Consider the following 25,900-nt stretch of genomic DNA (forward strand, 5'->3'; position numbering starts at 1 on the left):
AATGGAAAAACAAAATTTAACAACAAGACAAACACAATTTAACAACGCTTTTATGGAGTCTCTTGTTAGATGCGTGACAGCTCGCTGATTGAAAAGATCCCGTCCGTCTGACTGACCGTCCCCAACTCTGGAGGAAGAACCCATTCCCTCCCTCGCTCGCTCTGTCTGGTTTTCAACGGTCGTTCACCAACGATTAGAAAACTAGGCTTGAATTGTAAGAGTCCACAAGACCGTAATTCAATACGAAAGGAATCCAAGTACATGTGTATGTAAAAAATGCGTCATGTTGTTCCAAGGAAATCAAATAATTCAATGAGAAAAATTGGGAAAACATAACATACCGCATGAGAACAAAAAAATCCTTGCATAGAAAAAGTGAAAATTTCAGTGAAAATCATATATATGATAGTGAAAAGCAGGCTTATGTAATAGAAAAAGCAGAAAGTAATTTTGAAAAAAAAGACATAGACGAGTCTCGATCTTGCAACCTCAGCGCGTGAGTCAAACACCGTAGCCAATGGTCCATGACAGCATTGATTCTGTAGGAGTTAGTGAAGAGAATTCAAAGGGAAAAACACTATCTATCCTATCGATCTATGTCTATCGATCCTTGCATCACTGCAGGTGACTAAAGTTGGAACTGTGCGAATCAATGCGCAGAGACCGGTTTCACATCAACGCGGCAATTCCCCCGCAGTGGAGCCCCTCCTATAGTAATATAAACTCTATGGACGAAACCATAGAAAAGAATCGAAGGAAACACCATCGAGCGGAAGGCCACGACCTTTTGACAAAGCCACACGCTCAGCCATCCGCATTAATTGCACTTTCGCATGGAGAGGGCAGGAGAGAGCAACGCCAAGCGCAGGAATGGCAGAAGATTAAATGCGAAATATTTGTCGAGAGTGATGTGATCGGATGAAAGTTTCGCCCGACCAATCACGAAACGACAAATCCGAGGCTTGACTTTGCGGAAATCCACGACAACGAAATTGAAAGATAATGCTTGTTTATTTTTCATTCTAAATGTAAAACAAATGTTTGAGAGGTATGAATTGTTGTGTTACCTTGAGACATTCCACTCTCATCCAAGCAGCCTCCCTTGAAAATTGCGAGGTCACCATCTGTGATATTTCTCAACAAACTGCATGCTGTAGACCAGGCTGAATATTTACAATAATAGTATATTACAACATTTCAGTTAGTATCTATCACAGCAATTGAAATAGACTAGTTGTTGGGGTCCGTTGCTACCACACGGGGGACCCACGTTCAATGCGTCATGCAGGCGTATTATTTTTTCACATTTTGTTTGTATTTCTTTTGCAGAAACTTACATTAAACTCCTACTTTTATGATTTTCAATCAGAGTAGTGTTTTCTGGGTTAAAAAACGTTCACGTGTGCACGCTACTTCGGTTTTATTCTACTTTCTATTTTGATAGTTTTTGTCGAACTGCAATGGCCAGTTCGGCAACAATTACCGAACCAATTTGATAAAATTTATCAAACTATTTTTCAATGTGTCATATGAACCGAAAAGTTTGATAAATTTCATCAGAGATCGATATTTCTAACTAAACTTTTTTTGCGTTTACAATACTTATTAAATAACCAGATACATTTGTATTTGAAATCATTTTTATAACCCAAGGTTAAGAAAAATAATAGCATTTCTATCGATAATCACAGTTTTCAAATTTTTGTACGTGGCCTTAAAAAGGTGGGAAATTTATTCCTCGTCATTAAAAGTACCAACGCTTCCCTTCCAGTGCGTGTGTGCAAAAAATTTGCTCTAATGACCAGGATTGAAAAAATTGTTCATGAACTCTTTCATCTTTAATAATCCGACGCCTGTTAATAATTATGCTAATTTGACGGAATGGGTGTCATCCATTTCTTCAAGTTTTGAATATCTTTTGAATAATCACACCTAAATATTTCCATTTGTAAATCTATTGGCCTCGATTTCTGATTTCGCCCCAGTTAACTATGGAAAACACAATGGATGGCTCATTCACCCCACTTAAACATCACTGAAAAATCACTGGTCAGCGTAATAAATACGTTCAATGGTATGGGCGACATACATTTTGCTCATAAGTGTATTCTAATTTGTGATTCGTGCTTTATCATAATTTTAATGCTCTACATAATACTCCGCAAGGCGTCTTAATAGTCGTGTGTGGGACGGTGGGACGGACGGACGGACACCAGCCGTTTGCACATGAAAAGGAAATGCTCTGACGATATTTCGCGAGGCATATATTAGAGTCATGCATCCTATAGAGGAAAAGTTCCTTTGTATTCCAGCATATACATGGGGATATGACCTCCGCAAGAAATGTTGGTACCGCCGTGGAAAGATATCAAATGATAAACAATGTTAAGGCGCAAAAATAAAGAAAACGGCACAGCAAGAATATATTGCAATACAACGGAAATTGAAACAATATACAGGCCAACGAGCATTTTAATTAGTGGAAATATAAGCAACAAATTTTATTTAATCGCGACTTTATAATAATTACAACCATTTCAAAAGAAAGTTACTACGGATGATGATGCAAATACTTAACGCGAACGATTCAACTAATAAATTTAAATTCATTGAAAATAACTGAACCCAAAACATTCTGTACACTATTATGTTTCCGCTTCAAGTAATCAAGAGTTAAAAGTTAACAAGTTAAGTTAATCACTCTCTGCCCAAAAATTTCGGGACACATGTTAATATACACAATATATCTATAGTGAGTATTTTGAATCGATCGATCGGAAGAATCGCTTTTGTTTCCAATATCAAATAATACTTTAAATGTTTTCAGATATTCCAGAGATATATTGGTTTCCAATCTCAACATTAATATAACCTGAGCATCGAAAATAAGGTTCGTACTCATAAATGCAAACTTAGTTACCACAACTGTAACAAATAAAGTTTTCAAAAACAATTTAACGTTAAAAAAAGTCATTCGTCGCCTTAATAACGACAAAGTGGTTGAGCTCAAATACAAGAAAGGTACAAAATATAATATAAAACCACCATGCAACATAAACATAATTTGGGGTAACTGAGTTTTTTCAGCACAGTCACGGAAGGGCTAACGACAGCTCACAACATTAACAGGTTGTCATTTTCATTGGCCCACAGACAAACTGGAAGAATCCATAATGAGAGATTGATTGGACCTTCGCAAGTGTTCGCAACAATTGACTTGGAAACCAGAAACATATGACACACAAATTTAAAATAAAACAAAATCGAGAATTATGTGAAGGTTATGAAGGATAAAAACACGGCTATAACATTACATAATCACTCAAATGACGAAATTAAAAATTATATTGATCATCCCAAAATAATTACGTGCAATCGACATGAGTTCAAATTAGGAAAAAAGATTTCGTGCTTTCCCGGCGAATGGACTTAGTGAAGAGTTCTCGGGATTGCCACTGGATCAGGAACTCCATATCTGCCAACGTCGGCAGATATGGAGTTTCTGACCCGGTTGCGATCCCACGAACTCTTCACTAATTGTAAGTCCAAATTAGGGATCGCTAGAAATAAGTATTTTACTCTCAATTTAGACAAGTAAGGAAATTTTCATTTACTATTAGTATATGCTATCAGTCGAAAAAAAATCAATGATAATGACGCTAAAGGAAAATATACTTTCTCAAAGAAATTAAACAAAAGAAAAGTTGAAGCTACATCCCTTGGGCATGATAGAAAAACGCGAATATATACCGGAACGCCAATAATTCAGCAGCCTCCATCCTTGAGCTTCATATTATTAGGAAGTTAGAGGGTATTGCTTACTTATATCATCCTTAGATCGCACTAGCGCACACAAAAAAATTTAGAATAATTGCACCATTACTCGCGAATCTGAGACAAAACTCATATAATATCATTCGTCCCACGATTGTATACCTTGGTATGCTCATTCGAGAGAAACAAATGCCTGCCTGAGGCGACGGCAACCGTAATGTGTTAATAATGCAGTAAACGAAGTAAATCTCCGCTCCAACATAGATGCTTGGCACGATCATTTCACAATACAGTCGTCAACCTCACAAAATACAATTAGAAATCGAGCGAAGTAATAATAATATAATAATTTATAACTTTATTCCATTTACAATCAAATATATTACATTTTAGAACATACTTAAATAATTATGGAATATATAGGTACCCCTTATTGTATAGTTTTGGGGCTACCATCTTAAATTTTTTACATTGGTCTGGTGCTAGCACACATGAGAAGTAAAATTTCTTTGCATTCATTTTTTTGTTCTCTGCCGATTGCATTCATTATTACAATATGGTATTTCAAATATTTGCACAAGGATAACTATTTTTCTTATATAAACGCGCAATATAAAATAAAATACATAGAATATACAATATACCTTTTATTGTAAATATTTTAAGCCACCTTTCTTAGTAGAAACTCTACTTCCTCACACCTCATAAGCCATTTTTTTTACAGCGTATGCATATCCCCATCTTTTTTCCGAGTTTGCTACATTACTCGGCAACATACTAAACAATTTAGGCCCTAAGTAATTGTATGACTGTCGATAAATTTTAGTCGTCGGCCGAGGTATATGGAAGTTTCTCCAAGATCTGATATCATAAGTTTGTGGTCTGGCCTTTTCACCACTACGGTTATAGAATATTCTAAGGACTTTATAAATGAATAAATGCCTTAGTGGGAGGATATCTAATTTTTTGAAAATAGGAAATGAGTGGCTTTTCCTATACGATCGCGTTATAACCCTGATAACCCTTTTTTGCGCCACTATCAATGGTTTAATGTTGATAAAATATGCTCCACCCCAGCAGGCTATTCCGTATTGCAATCTTGAATTAACGAGAGCATAATATACCATTTTTAACACTGATTCAGGGCATATGTATCTGAGGAAGTAGAATTTTCTTGCAATGGAAATGATTTCTGATTTTAATTTATTTATGTGAGACTTCCATTTACAATTTTGGTCAAAATATATACCTAAATATTTTATGTGACTAACCTGTTCGATCAAAATACATTTATCACAGGAAGTAACATTATCTTTTATACAATTTGCACATTGATAGTATAGTTTACTTTTGTTTGAGGTAGATTTACTCATGCTAAACATAATATATTTCGTTTTTTCACTTAACAACATATAATTAGCCGAAAACCACATATTGAGTGTTAATAGATCACTTTGAATGTGTTCATATAGATCATCAACACTATTAACAGAGTAACTTAGTGCAGTGTCATCTGCAAATGACGTTAATTGACCTTTAAACCTGCCAGCACATAAATTGTTTACGTATATTAAAAACAATATGGGTCCCAACGCAGAACCCTGCGGTACACTACAGGTGAGTCGAATCTTTTCGCTGTAGCAATTTTTGAGACGCACACATTGATCTCGATCACAAAGATAACTTTGAAACCAATCATATGCGGTTCCACGTATACCCGCTTCTCATAATAAGTATGTTATGATTAATGGAGTCGAAGGCTTTGGTAATGTCTACAAATAAGCCAGCAACTCTACAGTTCTTATTCAGTCCGTCGTTCAGCTCTGAACAGAATTTTAATAATGCATCCTCTGTACTCTTACCACTCATAAATCCAAATTGGTTTTTATTGAAAAAACTATGCTGATTTAGAAATTTAAGAAGTCTGACTTTAACAACTTTTTCTATTATTTTAGCAAATACAGATAATAGGGATATTGGTCTGTAATTATTTACGTTCATTTTATCACCTTTTTTTAAAAATTGGTATCAATATTGCAGTTTTTAATTGTTTAGGAAATATTCCAGTATACATACTTAGATTAGCAATATGGGCTAGGACCTCCGAAATATTTGTATTTACTGCTTTAATAACTTGTGCAGAAATATTATCAACACCTTTACATTTTTTAGACTTTAATTTCTTAATAATGCTGCTTATTTCTTTTGCATCAGTAGGAACAAAAAACAGTGAGTCAATTGAATTGGAGGTTGGGAATATTTCTTTGTATTTATTCGTATTACTTTCAAAATAATTGTTGTGGGTCAATGCTTGAATTACTTTACCATAATGTGAACTAAATTCGTTTACAATGTCCTGGCACTCAGTGACAACGATACCATTACTAGTTCTAATTTTTACATAATTCTCATTTCCTTGCTTACCTCCCGTGAGTGAATCTAAAATGCGCCATTGAGCAGCTGTATTATTGACATTACTATCAAAAAGGTCCCTGTAATACTTTTCTTTGTGCTTTTTAATATCATATTCTAATCTTTGCGTGTACGATACGTAGTACCTATTTAGCTTTTCATTTTCAGGGTGTTTCCTCATTTTTTTAAAAGGAAAATTTCGCCTAGAAATTCTCCCGCACAAAAGCGTAAGTCATCCATGGCTTTTTCATCCCTCCCGATCTGTTACTGTCTGAGACGTATTCAGCTTTTTCAATGCAGCATTTCAATTTATTTATAAAAATTTTTCATAGGCTTCATTGACATTTTTTGTGAATAAACATCATTCCAGTCGCATCTTAGAAAACTATTATTTAGATGGTTAAAGTTTATCCGGCAATGGCTTCAATAAACTCGTTCGTATATGTTAATGGGTACATTAATATTTAAAATATCTACATGATACAGCATGATGGTCTGTTAAACCCCAATCGTCCGCTTTTCCCTCATACTTATAGTTATCTCTACTTCTGCAAAAAATATGATCTATACATGTACTACCCGTTTTGCTAATTCTAGATGGTACTCGAATAAGCTGGTCCAGTCCATGACTAGCCATAAGGGTTTGATATTCAAAGGAAATATCGCTGGGTTGTAATATACATAAATTAATATCACCAATTACAATTAAATTCCTCTCACGAGAGATGGTTAATACATTCTCCAATTCACTCAAAAAATGTTCAACAGGGTTAAAATTAAGTCTATATACACCAATAGTGCTTATCCAAGAAGAATCATTTATCCCTACTGATATTTTAACCACATCAGCAGTTTTTAATTCACCCAGATCAATAGAAAAACACTCATAAGTATCTGCTACATATGCAATAACTCCTCCAGCCCTGTAGTTGTTATTACACACATCAAAACTCCGATAGCCAGTTATTTGATACATAGATACTTCAGTGTCATTGACCCAAATTTCTGTCAAAACTATTACAGCGGGTTTTATATCGAGATTAACTAGTTGAAATACAAATTTATCAAAATCAGCTCTTAGACTTCTTATATTTTGGTGCAAGACAAAGAACCTGCCACCATTAAATCCACTATCATTAACAGGATATCATACTATCGCCCGTAATTCCATGTTCAGAAACTAGAAAAGCTACGCTTGAGGCACTGAGGATAGTAAACTCAAAGGCAGACGGAAGGAGGGCTGCATAATCGGTAGATGGATGCGTCGAGTCAGCTGACTTGCTCTGTTCACACCGATATCCTGAGCTAGGATGTGAAACGCAGCGCTTATGAAGTGAGCGGACGGCAAATTCGAGTGCACTGACATTCGGGTCTCGTGTAAGGGACGCGGTGGCAAAGGTCAAAGTGGGGTCAAGGCGATACAAAGGAAGGAAAACAATGGGAAAGAAACCCCGCAAGAAAGAAGGGAAAGGGATGAAAATTATGTATATTTAAACACATATGAAGAAAGAGACTCACTTCAAATGAATTGAGAGGAAGAAAGGGACAAAGAGAGACATCCACAGAGAATAAGGAAATATCCCTTTCACTTTGGTCCCCCTTTCCTCTTTGGCGAATGCTCCTTCCTTGATAGACCGTAGGTGTCCGCGGCGAAGGTTTGATATCAGCATTTTTCTCGCGTTTCCTTCCGCGTCAGTGACTTGTAGATCACGGTTTCACTATCTTGCCAGCGTCTTCAGTGTACTACTCATCCCATTAAAAATGACAACATGAGCTCAAGTAAGTTTCCAATAGGCTACATAGAACAAATAATTTATTTCAACTCCATTACGTCACACGATCATAATTTCAAATATCATTACTGTTTTAGCAGGATAAGTAATATTATCATTATGTTGAAATAAGAAATTCAAACGTAATTTATTAGATGGTCATAAATTCTGAACAGCATGAACGGTTTTACCTGTATTTGTATCGGTTACAATCGCTCTACCATATTTACGATCATTTATCATAATAGATGAAGCGATTAGAAAACGACACGCTGTATAGTCAACTTGAGAGAAATTCACCTTGATAACGCGACACTAGCCAAGGGATTGAATTTCTCTGTCGCACCTAGAGATGTCAGCAAATATCCGTCAATGAAGTGGAAACTGTCGCTTCTGAATGGGACGAGACCAGAGAAGACGCCTAAGCAACCAAGGCAAACGGGGAAAGGAATAAGACTAAGTTAAAACGAGGGCATTGCCGGCAGATAGGGACAGTCAAAGGGGCAACGACACAGTCTTCGTCACAGAGTAGCGGTACGAGCCGATGATATCCTCAAGGAAACTAGCTGGTGAAAACTAAAGACCGACCCGACAGCCAGAACGGAACGCAGCGCCAAGGCCAAAATAAATAAGGGCCGTATCCAGAAATCTCACTACTGCTAGATACGTCATCAGATGATGACGTAGCTGCTATAGCGGCCGTATACCGCTACGATCATCCGCTTCAAAGTCTAATGGGGTCCACACCATGCTACTCGCTACAAGTAATATGGCCGCCGGGTTTCGTCTGCTCATCGTCTCGCATTTATGATTAATAATTATTGATTTTCAAACTGCTATAAGCTCATGATAACCATTTATTATCATATAAAAATATAGTAGGAATGCTTTAACGCTTTCCAACCCAGAGCTGTTTCTGGGAGAAATCAAATTTCAAGATATTTCACTTTGAAAACTTGAAATTTTTACACTAAATGATAATCATCTCGGCAGCTTAATATTTCGTCATTAAAATTTACAATACAAAACAATATTTAGTTTAAATACCTCCTAAATAGAGCTGAAAGTTTCAACATTTTTGATGTTGCTTAGAAGTAACATTGGGTTATGAAGGGTTGATAGCCGGCTTTTATGCTAATGAGTAAATATTTTACCTAACATAATTACCAATAACTACTGTCAACAATACCGTGATAAAACCTCTTCGGCTTCACCGTTTTAATTACAACTAACTTCTGAACGGGTCCTTTCATGCCTTGATAACCATTTATAATTAAAGAAAATTAAATTAGGGACAAAGTAATGTCTCGCCCTAATGCTTGTGAAGTACTTTTGTACGTAAATTAACTACTGTCAACACAACTACGCTGAAACCTGAAGCCATTCTAATAGCTATTCATTTTGGAATGGGCCATGGATTGCCTTGAAAACCATTAAAACTTATATATAAGTGCCCTATACAAGTTGCAATCAACCGCTTTGTGCCTCCTAAAATCCACAGCTTGCTTAAAATACTCGCTACAACAAAGCCGTCTTCCAGTCAGCTACATTCATACTCAGTTAGTCCTGGTTAAAGTAACGGCAGTTCCAAGCCATTGAAAACCTCGTTCAATCACGTGAAAACTTACCTAAAGTGATTTATGAGTAAAAGTTTAAGGAAATGTCTCACAGGTCGATTGATGTAACTGGCAAATTGCTTCTCCGGCCGTTTACAATAACTCATGATATTCATGTCGTAATGAATGCCACGTGCATATTGGGGCGTTAAAAAACGGTTCATATTTATAACATTACGGTAATATCTAAAGTATCCAACTACACTACTTCGATCGACAATTGTGAGAGTATATTTGTCACCCTCAATAGCGAATTGTGCTGGTGACGCGAAGGATTATTCAACAATAACTACCATCACAAGAAATGAGAGCGCAAATTTTTCTTTATTAACGTCAAGAGGTGTATAACGTTTACTTTCAATTCAAAAAATAAAATGAACAAACTTTACAAACACACTTGTCCAGGAAAAGTACTCACGAAGAAAATTGAGAGCGACAAAACATACTGTAACTTCAAAAATCAAATTACACACTCATTGCGACCACAATAAATAATTAATTAGGGAGAAACATCGGCACTGACGACCCGTACAAGTTTATTAAGGCACTATTTTTTACAATACTCCTTTTCCGTTTATTATTTCCGTTCCGTCGCATCGCATCGCATCGCATTTCTGGTTAACTGTATTCGTTAATGTCACGATATTCAGCATCAGCTGGTAATCGGCGAGTTGGATTTTAGAATATCATGGCGTTTGCGTGATTTGTGGTTAATTAGTCAATTTTGTTCAGCGGTTTGGATGTGTAATGGCTCTTTTGGGTCTGTTGTATTTAAAGTGTGGGTTTTCTTCGTAGTTCCAAATTGGTGTGAGTAGCGTGTTGTTTGTTCTGTGCAGAGAGTGTTCGAAGGATTTGGCTATGTCGTGTAGGCATTGTGTAAGTGTTTTAATTTTGAGGTTGTCGTGAATGTATTGGTTGCGGACGAACCAGGGGGCGCCCGTGATGGTCCTTAAGACCTTGTTTTGTAACACTGTCAGTTTGTGTAAGTGAGTGTGTGCTATTGATCCCCAAGCCGGGTAGCCATAGGTGAGATACGGTCGAATCATCGCCGTGAAAAGTAATTTCTTGGTGTCCAGCGCCAGGTGCTGGCTTTTTAAAAGAGGGTAGATGGACGCTGCTGCGCCCCTTGCTTTTCGGATGGCTGCGGATGTGTTGGCGCTCCAGGTGAGTTTCTCATCTAGAGTGATGCCCAGAAATTTGGTGGTGGCACTTCGGACGATCCTTTTGTTCCCGTAATAAATTGGCGTGGACAGGGATTTTTTCCTCTTGCGTGCAAATTGCATGACCTGGCTTTTGGATGGATTCAGCTGAAGTTTCCATGTGGACATCCATTCTTCCACGTCATCAAGATGATCTTGGATGTGGTCGGCGGCCGTGTCTGGATCAAAGGACTTGGAGAGAATGGCGAGGTCGTCTGCATAAAGGTAGGTATCGGTGTTTAGATGGGATGGCAAATCGTTGATATACAAGTTAAATAGGGTAGGGGAGAGGATTGATCCTTGGGGAACGCCAGAGTTGATAGGGTATAATTTGGATTTTGAATTGGAAAAGGATGAAAAGAAGGTTCGGTCAGTTAGGTAGGATAAAATAATTTTGGTGAGGTATGAGGAGACGGGAGAGGTGTGGAGTTTGTGTATAAGTCCTTGATGCCAGACACGGTCAAATGCCTTCGACTGGTCTAGAAATACGCCAACGATGTATTTTTTCATGTTATAGCCCAGTTGGATGTATTCCACCAGCCTGGTGATCTGGTGGGTAGTGGAGTGACCAGTGCGGAAACCAGCTTGTTCCTCCCGAATGATGGCGTTGTCGGTGAGCTCAGGTAGTAGGCGATTTAGTATAGTCTTCTCTAGGATATTGCCAAATGCCGAAAGAAGGCTAATAGGGCGGAAGTTGTTCGGGTCCAATGGAGACTTTCCCGGCTTTGGGATGTGAATGACCTTGGCAGTTTTCCAAGGTTTGGGGAAGTATGATAGCTTGAGGCAGGAGTTAATGAGGTGTCGGAGGAACAGGGTATAGTTCGGAGGCAGTTGCTTGATCAGGTGGTTGGAGAAGAGGTCCGGGCCTGGGGCCTTCTTTTTCGGCATCTGCTTGATGATGGATTGGAGCTCTGATGGAGATACCGGCGGAAATGGCGGTGTAGGACAGTGGAGGATGGTGGAGTAGGAAATGTTGCATTCTTCTGCCATGTCGGAACCCTCGGAGTCCTTGAAGGTGTCAGCAAGCATTGCAGCAAACTGGTCAGCTTTCTGTTGATCGGTGGCCGCTTGTGAGGTGCCGAAATCAACAGGAGGAGTGGGGGTTTTTCTTTGTTTTAGAGAACGAGCTAATTGCCAGACTGAATGGTCCTTGTGGCTGAGAGAGGCTATTTTGCTGTCCCACATCTTTTGCCGGTGTTCTCTGATGAGGCTAGTAACGCGGTTGCGCAGCGCTTTAAATAAGTTTCGCATGGCTGGGTCATGAGTTCTCCGCCAGCGCAGCAGTGCGTTGTTGCGACGCTGCATTAGCGGAAGGACTGATGGCGGTAGAGAGTCGTCAATGAGGGGAGTAGGTTTTGGTGTGAATGAAGCATCAGCAATGCAGTTGTTGAGACTGTTGTTGAGGAGAGTTACATGGTCTTCAAGATCCTCGGTGGTGCAGCAGGTGCGTGGGTCGGGGAGAATGATCTTCGAGGCGCAGGCTGTAAATTTGTCCCAGTTCACTATTGGGGAAGGAAGAGTCATCGGATATGAGAGAGGTAATGAAATTGAAATCGGGATATGATCAGATGAAAGTTGTGGAAGAGTTGTAGGCAAGAGGAATGGAGAAAGGTTTTTTGTAAGGAAGAGATCTAGGATGCCAGCTGTCTGGTTGGGATCAGCAGAGATGTGGGTGGGATTTGGTGGTGGAAGAATAGTGAACGGGACTGTTAGCTCTGCGTGATGCAGATCGCGTCCTCTGGAGTTGGTGATGCGGCATCCCCAGGCAACGTATTTACAGTTGAGGTCACCGCCGATGATTGCGGTGTTTGTAAGCGTTCCGTCGCGTATATATTCCGTTCCGTATATATTCCGTTATATTCCGTTACGTATATATTCCGTTATTTCCGTCGCCAACAATAATTGTAACAGATGACAGCATTTTATTTAAAAAATCAGCAATTAAGTCAGCACCGAAACTTGGATGTCCTGAACAAAACTTCATGGGGTTACTCTTTTCCACCCAGCTTGATGCCTTTCCGGCGTACGGGGCCTTTGGCATCGGCGGGCTTTCCCCGGCGGTAGAGTCGAGGCCATTATTTAAGTATACCGGGACTAGCCACAGTGATAACTTTTACGGAGAAACCCGCATTTCCACTAGGGAGAATGATGCCACGGTAACTTAACTGGCTAAAGCACTCGGCCGAAAATCGAGGGATCCGGGTTCGAATTCCGGTCAAGGCGAATGATTTTTCCTCTGTGGATTTTTCGCACGAGTCGAGGCCAGCCGGCAATCATCGGCGATCGACACCAGTTGAGACACGGTAAATTCGTGCGTAGGTTTCCGCGGCGTTGTTCAAGATGACTGCTAATTTTCGGGTTCTCCAGCCGCGTATGTCGCTTATGGTTGACATACAACTGTGGCTGTCAACCATAAACGACAGACGCGGCTGGAGAACCCGAAAATTAACAGTCATCGAGACACTTGGTACACATCGCGAGTTTTCTGAGCTCGCAGATTCGTCAGCACAGGCGCTCAATCAACTTTGCCAACTTTTTATTATTACACACTGAACGCTTATTACACAATGAACGGAACCAGAGTCCCAGAAGAAACTTGAGGGGCCAGGAAAATCCCATGGAACGGAGAATAAAATCCGTGTTAGATACCGCATCTCCAAAGACTCCCTGAACGCCACTAGAAAAGAGAAATGTATCAATAATTTCCATACGCATTTGAAGCATAAAAAAATATCTGTAGAAATTATGCAAATAATGGCATACCTACCATTGTGCTTACCTTCGTTACGCCCTAGTGCTGATTAAATTCGACCTTCTTCCATGCCACATTCTTAAAAGGAAGACCCACTGCATTGGTGTTCTGGCACTCCAATACAGCTCTCCTGTCAATAGCTAATTTTAAAATAACATTCTTCTCCTGCGCCGAAATTCTACTTCCATCCCGATTTCATTTTGATTACTAACAAATTCACGTCGAGACATTCTTTATTCAATTATTATCGCCCGTAGTTCCTCTCGATGTCTGCATCTAGGGGCACGTAATATCGCTACATTCGTCTACGTTATCAATCTAGCCCAAAGTAAATGTGGCAACACTGCCCCCACCAATTTGGAGCGATTCGGAGTGGTGAGGTTTCTGGATATAGCATTTGGCTCCCCTACAAGTTCAGTGCGGTTTCTGGATACGGCCCTAAATCTTCGATTACAAGTGAAGGACATAGTGAGGGAGGCGGGCGCATAAGGGCGTTTAGACCAAATGGACCGAAATGAACTTGCCAAATGCATGGCTCCAGCCGCATCGCGAAACTCCACTGAGCTTGCATGCTCCGCCCGGAAATACCGCTACTCCCATAGATCTTTCATATTAGACAGAACCTATCATTTGTATGAGATAAGTTATTATTGTGCTGGATTGGTGGTTGAAATTCATAGTCTATGGTTGTGTATATAACTTTTTTCACATGATATCATTGACCTCTGTGTTTTTCCAACTTTTGTCGGATTTATTTACGTATCAAAGCGGAGCCTCTGGACATAGGTGATCCTCTGCAAAGGATATAAACGAAAACATGCATTGTTATTTGCTGCTTCAGTTGTGCATCATTTGGGAAACTCATTGTTATTCACACTGGATATGAAATCTATCTGCTATCATGTACATATATAACAAAGAAAAACGTAAATAAAAATAAATAACAAGATAGACACGTACTTCCATAGCGCTATTGTTATAAATAAAATGTCTTTCGCCGGAGCGGGAACTTTATTTACAACAGAGAATTCAAACGCCGCCAATAATCTGACCGGAATCACGTGACTCCGAGAGCGAAAATCTACTGTATAAAAGCTCTATGGCTACTCCAAGTTGGTGGAAGGCAGTGCTGCCACATGCATTTTTTGGTTAGATTGATGACGTGAGCGAATGTAGCGACATTATTTTACCGTAAATGTGGGCATCGGATGAAACCAAGTGTAGTAACTGAATGATGAATGTCTCAACGTGACTTAGTTAGAAAACAAAATGAAGACGAGGGAAGGCGGTATGCTTTCGGCGGAGGAGAAGATTTTGATTTTAAAATTAGTTTTTGATAGGAGAGCTGCGTTGGAATGCAAGAAAAATGATGTTGTGAGTCTTGGTTCAAAAACTAAGTCATGGAAGGATGTATTGCCAATGCTTGAAGAAAAATCACCGACATAAAAACCAAATACCGGAGACGTAAAATCTTAGTCATGTCAGTAACTTCAAAATCGGGGGCAGGGGTAATCCTGGCGACTTCGCACTTTGCGGGGAAATCATTGAAACCAGTGTGTCCCTCACGGTGTCTTTGCATAAGCGGTATCTTACACGGAATTTACTCTCCATTCGTAGCTCTACGGGATTTTCCTGCTCCCTCAAGTTTCTTCTGGGAATCTGGGTCCGTTCATTGTATGATAAATGCCCCAAAAAATTGGCAAAGTTACCGTTGAGCACCTGTTGATACAGTCTGACGGATCTGCCAATTCAGAACACTGTCGACGCGAACCACGTGGCTCTTTTATATTCCGAACCACGTGGCATATTCATTAAATACAAACATGCGAAAAGAAAAACTCACACAGCAAAATAAAACTCGGAACTTTTGAAGCAGTAGCCTCTTTCTCGACCTTAGTGTAAATGGGGAGAAGGAAAGCAGTTCATTTGACAAGGGAAAAGGGGGAGAGGTGTATTGGGGGAGGGGGTTAGCATGAGACGTTCAACCCAGGAAAGCTATTGGCTTGCAAATGCACGCCAAATCGAGGGTGTGGAGATTGAGGGCGGAGTCAGTGGGAGGGAGGGAGGCAATGACTGAAACTTTGAAACATTGATTAAAGACGGAGTCGTGCGATAAACAATGTGTAGGAACTGGTAAAGATGCGTGGGGGGATGATGGACAGCAGGAGGCGCGGTGATTATTAATTCTAAGATTGAGGGGGGTGGTGCATTGGCCGACATAGAAAGCGGGGCAGAAATTACAGTGAAGGAGGTAAATGATGTTGGTGGACGTGAAGGAGGTAAATGATGTTGGTGGACGTGCAGGTGGTGGAGGTAAATATCGGGAGGCATTGAAGTTCGGGGAGAAAAGAGGCTGGGGATGGAGATAATATCTTGCAGGTTTTACATCTGGGACGGTTGCACGGTGAGGGTGGGGTAGTGGTGACTGAGGGCAGGTGGCTTTGAAAATGGTACTTGGGCTATGTGATCCCTTATAGGTGATCCGTGGAGTGGAAGGGAAAATCTAGGAGGTGGATTTGAGGTCACAAAGAATCGGGTACACGTCATTCATGATATCCTGCGGGGCATGAGCGCAAGGAAAGTAAGCGGTGAGCAGAAATGGGGAGCAATTTTTATCAGCGCAAGGCTCATTAGAAATGTACGGTTTTTTGGGGTACCCGCGGCGCAGAAGAGAGGTGGGTTTGGAAAGGAACTTCTGAAGGTCTTCGGGGTATTTGCAAATCCTATGTCCACTAAGCCAAAGGTGATGTTGCAGATGGTAATTTGTTGGGAAGTTTTCTTCGAACAGGCCGAAGAAAAGATTGGCATAAAAAAGGGCTAAACCTATTTCCTATTGCAACTTTTAATCAATAGATCCCGAATAAACATGAACCAGGAAAGGAGGGAGTCCAGACTGTATCTTTCACCGTAATTTTCAGCGTTCACATAGGGAAAGCCAAAGGAGATCATAGAAAAGGCGTCTGGAGTGAATATCAATGGGGAAAGAGTGGGCATGCTTCGATCTGTGTATGACATAGCCATCATAGCTGAAGCAGAAGAAATATTTTACGAATATCCTGGTAGATATGATATGGATAATGGGAATAAGGCATCAGAAGAAGAAATAAGAACAAAGAAAATTAATATATAGTATTAGTATTGAGCAGAGGAAAAGAAGTCAAGGCTAACATTAAAATAGGGAAATGAAAACTGAAAGGTGTGAATGAATTCTGTTTTTTGGGAGTTAGAAAAAGTAGCGATGGACGAGGCAAAAAATGAATTATCAGCAGCATAATCCAAATGTAAGTTCTGTAAGAGAAATATTTTACTTTTATTTTTTTATTTACTTTTACTTTACTTTTAAATTTATTCTACTTACAGCGGGAAATGTAAGCATATAAGTAGGGAGAACATTGATCCGAGTTTACATTTGTTTCCTTACTAATCAATTGGCCACTTCCACTTTCCCTTGCACGAGGTTATTTTGCAAATCCTGATATACGATCATAATCTACGCTTCCATATATTTCCTCATAAAGCCGATTCATTTCGCCGATTTCCACCTTTCCAAAGTTTTCCAGCCAACAGATTCTAATCGATCTCACTTTACCGCAGCCGACCCACTCGGGGAGTCCCCGCCACCTGGAGATCAGAACGTGCAACTGGTTCACCTCCGGCATATTTTACTATTTAAAACTGGAGTATCTGTGACTCCTCGGTATAATGATGTGGTGATTACCCTTGCCTTCCACATCTAAGTAATACAACCGTAAAAGTAAATGTTATTACGCCCGTATCTAAATGAGCGTCGCTAAACCGACCAAGATAGTCTCCACTTGACGCATATGAAGAAGACGCATAAGCGGCTCTCTCACCCGGGTGAGGGTCGAGTTGGCGGCCTCCCGATGCCAAGGTGCCTATTATACGCACCTTGTCCCGCTGCCAACTCAAGGCATCTTCACGGGCTTAAAGTATCGTTTGGATGGACTAACTAACGCATGGACAGATCCATACAGCCTCGGAATGTCGTCGATCTTTATCCGCGACGGCTTGCTCGACGAGTAAATTCGCTGATATCGCAGCTAACCTCTCTAACCTCTCACGTAGAGGTGGACCCACCATTCGTGACCCGGAGGACGCACTAGGTGGCTTTAAGCCCAGATACGACAACACATTGTAGCCGAGAGAACAGCCATTACATGAAATGTTTTATGGTAAACAGCTATCTTTAGACAAACGCCCCCATTATGTCTTACATAAGTTTGGATACGAAAAATGATTTGTGGATAATATCAACGGTTAAAAAAAATGCCGTATTTTATTGCTGAAATGTAATGATTGAAATACTTCTTCATCGGAGAAACCTAAGAAACTTCTCTGTTATTTGTTGCATTACTTGCGCAGTAAATGAAGAGGATAAGGACATAAAAAGTCTATCAAAACGATTGAAATCCAAAACTTCATTGAAAGAGAGAGTAACTCACCCGAAGAGAGTAAGGCACCCGAAGTTGATTCCGACATTCAACGCCTCAAGAGGATTAGGGGGCCAATCACACGTAAGGAATTAGCACAAAAATAAGCCACTCTCAGGCGTGTTATAAATAATTTCATAATTACCAATTTATATGCAATAAAACCCTAAGTATTTGTATCAAAGACACTTCGTTCTGAGAATGCAAAAACCGGAGTCGAGACAACCGAAAATGACCTTTGGCTTATAATATATAGACGTCATATTCCTCATTGAATGCAATTATGTCACTGTATATTTCAATACTTATTCGAAAACTTATCCTAGGAAAAAGGTACGATAACATATCAATATATAGCGCTAGGAATAATATAAACATAAATTGTAAGACAAACTGCTTTTCATGGAAAATAAAAATTCAATAAAGGAAATGATTGCAAAAAAGCGTTTTTTAATTCGACGCTATAGATCCTATCATTACTAAATCTTAGTATATTCGCAACTGCCATCCCCAACCCTAAAGACTAAATCCACTTGAAACACAGCGAACAGTCATTCGACAAATAGGCCCTATTTGGTTGGCCCTGAATCTGAGTACATTTCTAACAAACTTTATATTCTTATATCGGAACCCTTAGAATACGTCAAAATTCGACTCAAAATGCATGATTTTTTATGAATGTTCTTGATAACTATACGGAATTTAGGATAATAATTAGGGTCCTCTTATTCACATTCTAGTATTTTTTTAATTTGTGGTCAATACAGCCAACACACCATTCCAGTCATTATTTTTAGTTTTTCAATGTTGATTCTAGAAAATTAACGAATTCGGGAGCAATACTTTTGACTGTCTATTTAATTGATGTTTTTCGCAACCATTTATTTACCGTAATATTCTAACTGATTAAACTTGAATACAAGACCAATTGGGTTGGAGAAAGAGGAGTCCCAGAATAAAAACAAAGAGAACGCTCAAGTCTTCTCTTCCACGATGTTCCGGAAATGCGACTACATACAACCCTGGTATTGCTCAGTTCAGTATGCCCAGTCTTCAGAGGAATGTAAGTACACATACATTGTGTGTGTTCTGCCATCTGTGGCTGCTCTCCATGTCGAGCTCCTTCAGAATGGGGTGTGTTTCGATGTTATGAATGGCGTCCTGGAGCAATAGATGTGAATCACCGAGGCCATTGGAATAGAGGCCGTAGTGTGTAGGGTTGGACGCAATCAGGCACAAGGCTGCCCTCTGACGCCCATCGACGATGTTGAGGGAGGCGGGAGATGGGGTCTTTATTTGAATTAGTTGGAGTTTGGTGATGATCTGCGATGAGAATACTACAATTTCCGAGTGAAAAGGACCACATTCGGAATGTTTTTGGATCTTTATTCGAGCTGTTCAATGAGTCATACTTTGCTTTGCAACAATGACACGATTCCAATGAGCCGCAACTCCCTCGCCGCTGGTGGTCACTTATTGAACTTTCAAACAATGTCCGCATGTGGCTACATCTGTGGCATCATTCGAATTTGAGTAGTCCAAATTATGAAATAGAGAATTGTGAATTGATAAGCCAGTCGGCAAGAGCAAGGTTGCAGGCTCTTTGCGTTAAATGAACGGTGCGATGAATACGGCTTGAGGATTAATCACGAGAAAACCAAGCAATGGGGTTTCGCAAAACTTCGCGAGCCATGTCTCTCACAATCGGCATGGTTTGGAAGAAGATGGGAGCGAATTAGATAATTGAAATATACTTGGATGCATATTGGAGCGAATACGAGCATGGATATGCAGCTGTTGGGACGATGCAACTTACAGCTAAGGTGGGGAGACACCCCGCTATTAACGAAAGGTGCCAAGGGGACCACGGCTTAGCGTCCCACACGACGGACGGGTTAGAGCGCTCTGCGCAAAGCACTCAAATGGGGATCGGACGGTCTCGGGATCTGTCGGAATTTGAACCCAGGCCCACGGCGTGGGAATCAAACACGAAGAGCTATTACACCAAGCCAGTTTTTAGCGTGCAATGGATTTAGAGTAGGAAGTACTCATAGGAGTTAGAAAATCAGGAGTTTATAAACACGGAAGAGCAGATGAAAGGATTGTAAAGAAAGGGTTTAAAGGAAAGGTTAGTGAGGAGTCTGATCTGGAGTGTAGCGCTTTACGGCGCGGAAACATGGAAATCAACGAAGCAGTGCGAGAAAATACTGGAGATGTTGGAGGTGTGGGTGTGGAGGAGAACAGATCAGATGCGGTGGATGGAGAGGAAGAGGAACGACGAAGTGCTGGACATGGTGGGGGATGAGAGGCAGCTAGAAGATGAGGTACGGAGGAGACAGAAATGTATGGATGGAGCGAGTACGGTGCGGGGAGGGGCCATGTTGGAAAAAGTATTAGGATGACTGGTAGGGGAGGAAGTGAATAGGATTTACAGATGGTGTGAAAGCCATCACACCGTTGCATTCCTTGCATTACCAATCTTCCATTATCTAAAGCGCTCATTTGAAAGGCAAGCTTGTTACTCCTCGCCCATAATTATCATTGCCTTCCATCGACGCGTGATTACAAATAACTCTCAATTCAGCAGTGCACGTTTGCAATTCTTCCTCTTGACCACGCGGAGTCGCTCCCTGGCGATCCGGGAGCGCTTCCCGATCGATGCAGGCGCCCATTTGCGCACACTTTTGGCTTTAAGCTTTAGCTAGTGGGTCGGAGGTCACCCGCGAGTGACCTGTGGCAAGAGGACTACCCGCATTTGCTGCTACTGGGTCGGAGGTCACCCGTGGCACGAGGTCGATTGACTATTTGCCCACTTTCGGGAAACTACGTCAAGAAAAACTGGACTGATCAACAACGCTAAATTAAATATTACGTCCAAGGAATATGTAGGTAGTTTAATCTGAGGTTTCAGGCGAGATGGAGTGGAAATGGAACGTAATGAAGAATCAGGAGCAATTTCCACAATTTTATGTTTATTGGTACCTAATGATGCTGTAAGTGAAACCGGCAGTATCAATAAATTTTAAATTGTGGAAATTGCTCCTGCTTCTTCATTATGAATATGTAGTTTATTTATGGTTAATTTTTTCAATTTCCGAATTTTCAATTGCGCTGACGCAAACGATCTCCATTTTCTCGATATTCGACGTCAGCTTGCGCCCTTAAACACGTCATTTTACTCTTCGGCATATTTATTTATTTCTGCAGCTTCATAACTAACGATTCTCGGTTCCCTTTGGAATTCTCAAAGAATTCTGAATTTTAGCTACTCAATTTAACATTATTGGAGTAAAGAAATGATTATTCCTAAAAACCCTCTATGATTGAGTAAAGTCAAGGGATGTCCCACACGAGAAGACGTGGAGAGAGTACGTACTGCTTTCTTCCGCGGTGTTCGGGTGCGAGCATCGGATGCAATTTCCTTAATAGGCATGATTCGTGGTTTGGCCACCAGGAGCTCTGTGCACTTCGATACTGTGGCCAACAATGATAAATAGTTAATATTGGAGTGTGCGCTCTTGGAAAAACTGATACATGTATGAGTAATTGGTTCCAGAACTGATACAATAGAGTTTAACGGTATTTTATAACCGGGAAGGTTTTTCGCAAGCGTGACAATCGCAAAGAAAGTGGACAATCACCGCTCGAAGGAACTGGAAGACGATATTTCCACACATCGCATTTGCGCGCTGCTGTTCACGTGGCATGAACGTCATAAAATACGTGTGACATGACAAAGATGGCGAGTGCAGTGTGACGTCATGATGAGAAGAACCAATGGCTGGGAGTCCTGACATCGATGGGCAAACGATACAAATTAAAAGTTTTAACAGAAAGTAACTATACTTAAAATGATCGTGGAGGTCTTTTGAAACCACACAATTAAATGAACTCCGTGGAAATACCTCACTTTCAATTATTACACATTCAATTATTTCGTGAGATGGTCGTATATACACACACAATGCAGTATGGGATCTAATGGTTACTTAATTTATCGCTAAAAATTATTGCTCTATAAAAATTAATTGAATGCACATGATTTCCTGATGGCTATGATTAACTTATTATCTTGTAATGGAAGAAAAAAGAAATGGATAAAAAAATTATCATCGCCAAAATGTGTTTTGAAAGCTTGGACACACGAAATAATTACGGCATTAAATTCGGCAAGTAAAAGCCGAACGAATTGAATTCATTACGGCATTACTTTTTCAGGAATGCAATGAAATAAATTTAACCCCATGTTTTGAGTGAAAATAACTTTGAGGAGCAAAAGATTTAAGTGCACGCACAATGCTTTTGTTGTGGGAGACAATCGTAGACTTTCATGGGGGGAAAAAACTATAAAAATTGTTTCTGGCTGAAATGTATCCTAAGCACGCCTATGCCATCATGATACGAGGAATATATCGCGGCCGTATCTCGGTAGTATTTAGGAGAGTGCGTTGACGGGATTTGACTTTGCTACTACCGCTTTCTAGCGGATCGCGGCGGAAATATTTCACACACATGTGCGTTTTTGCTTAAAAAGAAAACTGCTTGAGTTGTTTTTTCACTCGACATATAATTTATAACTGTAAGTATAATGTAATAAATATTATAAAGCGTTGAAACCCCGATAATCATTTATAAACACCCGGTATAATAATCACTTTCGTTGTCTAACTCACAAAATTAGGTCGTGGGCAGCGGAAAGTATGAAATTTTTTCCAAAAAATTAATTTTTGATCGCCATATTTCGCAGCGCTTTACTTGAAAATAAACTAAGAAAATTATATTACTTGTGCCAAATTTCACTCCTCAGCTCTGCTAGAAGTGGGCGGGAATTTGTATCCATTAGCGATTCAGTTAAGCGAAGGGCTGTATATATTAGGGAATTGCGAGAGCAATCCTATCCGACGATCGCTTTCAGAGTCTTCCTTTGAAGCATTTTCCATGAGACAGCAGCAAACCTCTATGTTGAGAATTCACGCTCACAAGCATTGGGTGATAATGAAATAAGGACAAGTGAATGAAAGTACAAATTGGAATGGAAAAAAGTGCGCTCAACCCAACGAAATTATGATAAACCGATTTTAAAAACTTAAGGGAGAACCACATCGTCAGGAAAAGAATCGAAAAATTGAAACGTTGTTGCTTTAAAATCACAAGCATAAGTTGCTAATTTTCATTTTAAAATTATACATTATAACATAAAGTGTTCTCAACTTTTGGTTTTTGTTGCCTCGCCTCACAAATTTTATGCCGCATATTGATCAATCATTGTTATAAAATGCATGTTTTCTTGTTTCAGACATAATCCTCAACTTCCGGACGACGTACGTGAGTGGTAAGGGTGAAGTCGTGTCCGATGGGCGATCCATTGCCCTCCACTACGTCCGAGGCTGGTTCCTCGTTGACCTGCTCGCCGCGCTGCCCTTTGACCTCCTCTACGCGTCAGACCTATACGGCGGAGAGGTGAGCGAGCTTCTTTTGTCTATACAATCCAGGCATTCCATTACATTTTCCCTTGCTGAGTCCAGCGCCTCTGGTGGTGAGCCAATGTAAATATAGTGCAAAGTATCTATCGTATGTTAATTTGAGATACTTCAAGTAAGAAATTTTGAACCTTTACGAAGTTGAATTTTTTACTTGGCATGAGTTTTTGCCGCAAAAAAATAGTCAACTATTTTTAATGTTAAAGATCTCACACGGTTGACCAATCTTCCGCTGGAGAATAGTTACATTTTTTCTCAAATGTTGCTTCCTCTAGCATATTATGAATCAACTAACACGGTAATCATCGAAAAAAGTACTTTGGCTATACTATGTCGCCGCTAGGAGCGCTGCTTAACATCTTCTGAACAAAAAGAGTAGACAGTGTATGGAGGAGAGTGTTCGTGGCATCTGATTAGGATTATTATCGTCATGTCTTGCTCACACCCTTTCCAAATGCCCTCCCCTTCTTTCTGGTCGGAATGCTTAAAACTCAATAAATATATGCAGCAACGTATATTTTGAAAAAAATTCAAGCAGCAGAAAAAGAAAGAGTATTTTCCACGGAATTTTAACAGGGCGACATCGACATTGAATGTTTCATTCACAGCATTTCAATCGGAATAGGATAGGCATTCGTACACAGTGCAGCCTTCCGTTTCTGCCAAGCTAATTCCTCTTCCTCCCTGAGGCCCTTCTTCCCCGTATACGTCTCCATGTGTCCCATATGCATACTTGCCCTTCCACTATTCCATCAGTGTCTCCCGCGTCTCTCTCTTCACGTAGCCAATCCACCGTGTTCTTCTTCTTCTTTGGAGCATTACACTTATCCATATTGTTCTTCCTCCCCCGTTCTTCTATACATTCTTCATTCTTCTATACTTGTACTCCTCCTATATATCTATTCTAAAGGTGGTAAACCTTGTATGTCTATTTTATCTTCAGCTGCCTCCTCCACCACCAGCTGTCGAATGCCTATGATTCTTTTCTCTTTTATTTATGTTGAACAACCTCAAACACACTAAATCACACAAAAACCAACACATTTATTTTTGCTTTCTGACTACTTTCTACTAGTTCAACGCTTCCTGACTTCAGTTTAACACGTGTTCAGTCTGAGTTTTTGCCTTTTTCTGCCAGCACTAGTGATGGGTCGATCATGAACGATTCGATCAAAAAGATTGAATCACTAGGTCAGTGGTTCCCAACCCTTTATGTCTAGCGACCCACCTTTTAATTTTTTCCATTTTCGCGACCCACCCTTACCCCACCCATGATTACAAACACACCTACAAATACGTATGTATGCGTTGCCAGATCGTGCACAAGCACTGTTACGCTATTGTTTTCGTTTCGATGTAATAGGCAACCATTGCACCAAGATTTCTTATGTTAAAAAAATAATAAAAATGACACATACATAAAATTAAAATTATCTGATGAATCAGTTAAATTTGGTACATTTTCAAGAGCCACGCCGCGACCCACTTAAATTCCGCCCGCGACCCACTAGTGGGTCGCGACCCACTGGTTGGGAAACGCTGCACTAGGTGAATCAAATGACTCATGATTCATTTCGTTAAACAATTCGATCATCAATCATCAATCACTCCGACTTCCGGTTTCATATCAATCATCCCGGTTTCCGGTTTAATTCAAAATTTGGAACCATCAATGCTTTTCGTCAGGGATCTCTTTTCGTCAGGGCAGAAATAGTTGTGAGAAAATTAAATACTATGTTATAAAGAACTGAATACTTGTGTAATCTTTTGCTTATATGTTTTCCAACAGTATTAGTATAAATAACACAACACCACTACACGTAAAAGGAAAATATTAAGATGACTCTTGTAGGAGAATGTTAAGAAGTAGAATTTGCTGCTGTTAACATTTTATCGTGCCGTTCATAAAATTATCCTGCAGATCAGATTCATGCATAGTGTGTGGTGTATTTTGTATTACAGTTTGAGATATATAGTTTGAAATTATTCTATTAGTGTTAACAAACTGTGGCAGTTTTGCCTTCCCAAATATTTTCATGACACTTCTTACTTCATTTTTGCAATCTCATGTACTCATCTAGGAATTCACAATAAAAATAGAATATGAAATGATAATACGGATAGCAATTGTTACCAATGCTCTTCGCAGATGAGGCGGTATTTATTCGATTTTTCAAAGAGATTTATTACATGCATTGACTGAGTCTTTTCAATCATGATTCCTTTGAGTCTTTTCGATCATTATGATTGAATCAATTGATTGAATCATTTATGTGACTCAAGACAAAATGATTGAATCACTAAAATTATCGACTTTGCCCATCACTAGCCAGCACAAACATTATTCTCTATAAATGACAACATCTTGGCATTGAGCGATATACGTGTCGACTGATTTGTTTGTTTGTTATTTTATTCACTAGAACGAGGAGAAATTAATCCAC

The 25,900-nt window shown here is 39.9% G+C and overlaps 1 protein-coding gene across 1 annotated transcript in view; it reads left to right on the plus strand.

Moving 5' to 3' along the window:
• Nucleotides 1–25,900, plus strand: part of LOC124164280 (potassium voltage-gated channel subfamily H member 4) — a 561,414-nt gene that overhangs the window by 419,037 nt on the left and 116,477 nt on the right. Inside the window, exon 7 of the mRNA XM_046541531.1 lies at nucleotides 23,273–23,436. Coding sequence (XP_046397487.1) covers nucleotides 23,273–23,436 — 164 coding nt within the window. The remainder of the gene's footprint in view (nucleotides 1–23,272; nucleotides 23,437–25,900) is intronic.

The sequence above is a fragment of the Ischnura elegans genome, chromosome 8 (assembly GCF_921293095.1).
Source record: "Ischnura elegans chromosome 8, ioIscEleg1.1, whole genome shotgun sequence".
Lineage (NCBI taxonomy): Eukaryota > Metazoa > Arthropoda > Insecta > Odonata > Coenagrionidae > Ischnura > Ischnura elegans.